The sequence below is a fragment of the Triticum aestivum genome, chromosome 2B (assembly GCF_018294505.1).
Source record: "Triticum aestivum cultivar Chinese Spring chromosome 2B, IWGSC CS RefSeq v2.1, whole genome shotgun sequence".
Lineage (NCBI taxonomy): Eukaryota > Viridiplantae > Streptophyta > Magnoliopsida > Poales > Poaceae > Triticum > Triticum aestivum.
The window spans coordinates 556,565,289-556,571,653 of NC_057798.1; the positions used below are offsets into that span (position 1 = coordinate 556,565,289).

Below are 6,365 nucleotides of genomic sequence, written 5' to 3' on the forward strand. Positions count from 1 at the left end.
GTAGAATAAACTAACATTGCCCCTTGCAAGCGTGATGCATAGAATCGACTGGCTTCACCATAGGCGTTTGATCGACCAAATGAGAATTGCCGAGTAAGTAGTTCAATGAACTCATATTGAAACTGAAAGAGACCTTGGTCCAATGAGTCTGGGACACACGGTCCCATAGCTTGTCTAGGTATAAGTTGAATTTCAGTCCTTCAGAGGTGAGTCTGGTATTCTGATATTGGCACTACAAGTCTACAACCACCGTCTCTCGTGTGTTTTAGGTTGGCCAACTTTGGCTTCCAACCTTTTGTTATATTTCTGTCTGTGGTCACGCTTTTTTTGGGGAGCTTTTGGTTGGTCTTTTCTGTTGATATCTGTTGAATTTGCATTTGTAATATTCAATGTAGCAAATATTCAGGGGTTGGATTTTTAAAAATTGTATGGTATGGTTAGCACTTACCATATATCACTAGGATATTAAAACATCTGCCTGGTAAGCTTGGTGGAAACCTCATGATTGACTTGACTGTGACCATGGTCGTCCATGGCTGGCTCCATGCAGCCACTTGGTGGAAGCTTCATTGATGGTCCTCCTTGTAGGCAAGCTAAACCGGCACATGTTTTCTCATAATATCTGTATTATATAGAGAGAGATAGATAGCACCGAATGGGTGTACAGCTACCCATCTCAAGTTGCCATGCCAAGTGGGTACGTAGCTAGTGCCGTCCTAGCCACCAATCTTGACTCTCCCTGTCAGTCAGCTTATGTTCTGTAAATTAACACTCAAAATGAATTGAGGAATCAATTGACTGCTTTCAATAAGCGTGTGATCGACCAAATGAGAGGAATTGAGGAATCTACCAAACAGGACCTTGGTCCAATGAGCCTGGGATGATTCCATATCTTGTATATGTACAAGTTGAATTTCAGTTCAGAGATATTGCCAATACTGCCGCCCCTTATGGTCAATTTATGCCTTTTCCCCCTAGCTCTATGTTACGTGTTATAAGTTACCCTTTTTTCTGCCAGGTATGTGTTTTAAGTTGCCAACTTTAGTTTACAACATTTGTTGTTTTTTCTTTCTCTGGTCACACTTACGCATGGTGACTTTGTGTTCATATCCGTTGAATTTGCATTTGTAACACAAACATTTATCTTTATCATTATCTAAAGAAAAACATTTATCTTTGTGGGTTGGTTAGTAAAAAGGATATTGACAGTACTACCACCGTCCCTTGTGGTTAATTTGTTTAAGTTTGCCAACTCTAACTTACAACATTTGTTATTTCTGTCTGTGGTCTCATTTACCTTGGTCTTTTGTGTTGATATTCATTGAATCAAATATTTGCAGGATGGATTTTAAAAAAATTGTCTGTTGGTTAGCACATGCCAGATATAACTAAAATACTGAAGGATCTGTTTGGTAAGCCTGGTGGAAGCCTCATGATTGACTTGACCTTGACCATGGTCGTCCATGGTGGTTCTATGCAGCCCACTCGGTAGAAGCTTCATTCAATGTCCTCCTTGTAGACACGCTAATCTAGCACCTACTTTTTATGGTAATACTTTCTTCGAGATCAAGTTGCAGCCCAAGTGGGTACTATAGCTAGTTAGTGCTGCCTGAATCTGAATAATTGATCCAAAGTGGATTGTAGTGAATTCTCTGGTAAGTCAGCAGAACATGCATGCATGCCTAACTACGTTTTTAGGCTCAGCCTCTCCCATTCTGTCTATATATACACATTCTCTTCTGCCTTCTCTGAATAGCAGAGCAGAGCGCATTCACATTCTTCTCCATGCCTCCCCTCTACATATTATCACTCGGGCTTCTTCTATTGCACACTACTCCTTGGTGCTCCTCCTCGGCAACTGCAAGCAATGACACTCTCATGGCAGGCCAAGAGCTGGCCTTCGGTGACAAGGTCGTCTCGAGAAACGGCAAGTTCGCGCTTGGCTTCTTCCAGTTCCATCCAGCAAGCACCATCAGTAAGTCATCCCACAACACCACATCTCCCAGCCCCAGCTTGTGGTACCTTGGCATATGGTTCAATAAGATCCCAGTTTTCACAACTGTATGGATTGCTAATAGGGATCAGCCCATCACCAACTCCAGTGTCAACCTAACACAGTTAAAGATATCAAGCGATGGCAATCTTGTCATCGTAAACCATGCCGCCGACAACGAATCCGTTGTTTGGTCCACTCACATTGTCAATAAAAGGACACACAGCAGCATCAATGCCACTAGTTCTGCCGTTCTCTTGAACAGTGGAAACCTTGTCCTCAAAGAGAGCCGGTCATCTGACCTACTAGCATGGCAGAGCTTCGACTACCCAACAGATGTTGTGCTTGCTGGTGCCAAGTTAGGCCGAAACAAGGTCACTAGTTTCACTCGCCAACCCATCTCAAAGAAGAGCCTCATTGATCCGGGGCTCGGCTCATACAGCATTGAATTAGAAGACACCAGGGGGCTTGTCCTCAGTCGCCGCAACAACCCATCTGTAGTGTATTGGCAGTATACATCCTCCACAACATCATCATTCAATCTTGTACGAGTACTCAACTCGCTGCTTGATTCGAATTCTCTAACCAAAGGTTTATATAACCTAGTATATGTTGATAACGACCAAGAAGAGTACTACATGTACACTTCACATAATGAATCATCGCCTTCTGTATTTGTCTCACTAGACATGTCTGGTCAGATAAAGCTGAATCGCTGGTCGCAAGCTAATCAGTCTTGGCAAATCATATATGCCCAACCTGACGATCCCTGCAACCCGCCTGCTGCCTGTGGACCTTTTACGGTCTGCAGAGGCAATCCAAATCCATCATGTGACTGCATGGAGAGCTTCTCTCAGAAGTCACCGCAGGATTGGAAGTTTCAGGATCGAACAGGAGGATGCATCAGAAATACACCGTTACATTGCACTAGTGGCAAAAACATCACAAGTTCAACGGACATGTTCCAGCCCATTGCTCAAGTTACATTGCCCTACAACCCACAAAGCATAGCCGTTGCTACCACTCAGACCGAATGTGAAGAAACTTGTCTCAGTTCCTGCTCCTGCACTGCTTACTCCTATAATGATAGCAAATGCTCTGTCTGGAACGGGGAGTTGCTTAGTGTAACTCTTAGTGATGGCATTGAGTACACTTCTGAAGATGTTCTTTATCTCCGTCTTGCTGCCAAAGATTTCATGCCAAGTTTGAGGAAAAACAAAAGAAAACCGAACGTTGGAGTTGTTACCGCTGCAAGCATTATTGGTTTTGGGTTACTCATGCTCATGTTTCTGTTACTGATTTGGAGGAACAAATTTAAGTGGTGTGGATTTCTTCCATTATACTATGACAATCAAGGCAGTGCTGGTGGGATTATAGCCTTCAGATATACTGATTTAGTTCGTGCTACTAAAAACTTCTCTGAGAAGCTGGGTGGTGGAGGTTTTGGTTCTGTATACAAGGGCGTGCTAAGTGACTCAAAGACTACTGTAGCAGTGAAAAGGCTTGATGGTGCCCGTCAAGGAGAGAAGCAGTTCAGGGCCGAGGTGAGTTCAATTGGACTGATCCAACATATCAACCTTGTCAAATTGGTTGGTTTCTGCTGCGAAGGTGATCACAGATTACTTGTGTACGAGCACATGTTAAATGGTTCTCTTGATGGTCATCTGTTTAAGAAGAGCAATAATGTTGATGCTGTTGTGCTAAACTGGAACACTAGATATCAGATATCCCTAGGAATTGCCAGAGGATTGTCGTACTTGCATCAGAGTTGTCACGAGTGCATCATACACTGCGATATTAAGCCAGAGAACATACTTGTGGATGCATCATTTATTCCTAAAGTCGCAGACTTTGGATTGGCAGCATTTGTGGGGAGGGATTTCAGCCGAATTCTGACTTCATTCAGAGGAACGATAGGTTATCTTGCCCCAGAGTGGCTTAGCGGAGTGGCGATCACACCGAAAGTTGATGTTTACGGCTTCGGCATGGTACTGCTGGAAATCATATCAGGAAGGAGGAATTCCTCACCTGAAACATCACACACTACTAAGAGCAGCAGCCAACATGATGAATATTTCCCGGTGCAAGCCATCAGGAAGCTTCACGGGGGAGATGTGAAGAGTTTAGTGGATGCACAGTTGCATGGTGACTTCAACTTGGAAGAGGCTGAAAGGGTTTGCAAAGTTGCATCTTGGTGCATCCAAGATAGTGAGTTTGATCGGCCGACTATGAGTGAAGTGGTTCGTGTTCTCGAGGGTCTACAGGAGATTGATATACCCCCAATGCCAAGACTCCTTGCAGCTATGATGGAACAATCTGATGCTGCAACTTCAATGTAATAATAATAACTCAGAGAGAGTATCTACATTTTTTTTAAGTTGTAATTTGGAGCACAAGGAATAAAAGAAGGAGGCGAGCTTGCAGTCTCCAAATCGTCTGTTATTTACCTATCTTATACTCCCTCCGTTCCTAAATACTTGTCTTTCTAGAGATTTTAACAAGTGACTACATACGAAGCAAAATGAGTGAATCTATACTCTAAAATATGTCTATATACATCCGTATGTGTAGTCCATTTGAAATCTCTAGAAAGACAAATATTTAGGAACGGAGGGAGTATATGGTATAAAGCAAGCATTGTAGCGAAATAAAGGGCACTACTTTGTTAAGAGAGAAAGATACTCCCAATAATTACTTCATCTTAGAGATGTGTCACTTGTAAGCTGCTTATTCACTACTACAGAGACAACTATATTTGACAGCGTACAAAATAATTCTCCATGATGGAAAAAAGCACAAACATCCATAATTCGGACAAGGTCACCAAATGGACACCAAGTAAGAAGTTTTCACAACCACCAGGAAAAAAAAGATCCATCTTCTTAGATAACTTATAACGGCTCCGTTCTCCAGAACAGAAGCGCTCACCAATATTACATTAGGAAAAATTGCATTTCCTTTTTGAATCAACAAGGCAGACAAAATGCAGAAAGTTATTACATTTCTTCACTCATTTAACCCTAGTTACCACTACCACTCATCTGAACATTGCCTCCCAGAACCAAACCCCTGAACTGAATTCTGCAGTCCATTGCCTGGTCGAGTTCGCCACTCTCGGGTGCAAAGCTGAACCGGGAAAAGTACGGAATCCTGGTCCATTTGCTGGTACTTATTACATAGTCCAGTGGAACTGAGGATGGCTTCCCTGGTGTTGCAGCAGTCCATCTTGAACGATTTGCCAATGTAGGCGGTCGGTTTCGCCAACATTGAGATACCACCATGGCAGCCGGCGAGATCCCAGCCATAGCTCTATAGCGTCTGTTCATTGCAGGGGAAGAAAGAAAATTGGAGCATGTCAAACATGGTTGGAAAATGCCAGAACCTCAAACGTTTAGTCACTGAAGCTGTGCAAAAGTATGTCTACCTAGTTGCAGCTATAACGTTTTGATGTGATAGCATGGACTACTATGGGTGAAGTGGAAACAAATCAGTTTGATCGGTCGGGGTTCTCGAGGTTCTAGAGGAGATTGATATGCCCTTGATGCCAAGACTACTCGCAGAACAATCTGATGCTGCAACCTCAGTGTAATACTAATTCGTAGTTGGCTGATGCTACCAATTTTTGTTTTCAGCAAATTTTAGAGTTGTAATGCGGAGCCGAAGGAATAAAACAAGACGATTATACATGGTAAGCAAGTCCGACCACCGAAAAGAAAAACCATCACAAAGGAACTTGGTACAACCGAGAGCAACAAGGAAAATAGAACATGTACAAAATTATTCGGATGAGGCTAAGTTCAAGGTTCTAGAAGGAATCGGAACTGATTTTTTAACAGTTTTCCTGACATTTTTCTGTTTCTTGGTTTACTTTATTTTTTTTTCAAATATATATATATTTTCCCAAAAATTATTGGGAATTTCAAATATATTATCGAAATTTCAAAATTATTTGCTTTTCCTGTGAAATATTCATATTTTAATAAAATATATTAAGAAATCCTTTAGAATTCTCCAAAAAATTCTTGTTTTCAAAATTGCTTCATAAATTCACAAAATATTCATGTTTACGGAAATTTTTAAGGAATTTCAAAAAATGTTTGCGCTTTTCAAATTTGTTACCTTTTTAAAAAATTCTTCATAAATTAAAAAAATGTTCGTATTTCCAACAAATATTTGGGTATTTCAGAAAAACACGTGTTTTCCAAATTGTTCCTGTTTAAATTTTGTTCACAAATTGAAAAATTGTTGAATATTTTTTGGGAATATCAAAAAATATTTTTGTTTTTTCCAAAAAAAGGAGAATTTAAAAAATGTTTCTGTTTCTATTTTGTTTCAAAATTTTCAATTTTTTTGTTGTTACCCTTTTTGTAAT

General features: G+C 41.0%; 1 protein-coding gene across 1 annotated transcript; it reads left to right on the forward strand.

Annotated features, from left to right (window-relative positions):
* Positions 1-1,603: 1,603 nt before the first annotated feature.
* Positions 1,604-4,451, forward strand: LOC123046013 (G-type lectin S-receptor-like serine/threonine-protein kinase At2g19130). Its single transcript, XM_044469285.1, has one exon. It carries the CDS (start codon positions 1,786-1,788, stop codon positions 4,330-4,332), a length of 2,547 nt encoding a protein of 848 aa, XP_044325220.1. The 5' UTR covers positions 1,604-1,785; the 3' UTR covers positions 4,333-4,451.
* The last annotated feature ends 1,914 nt before the right edge of the window (positions 4,452-6,365 follow it).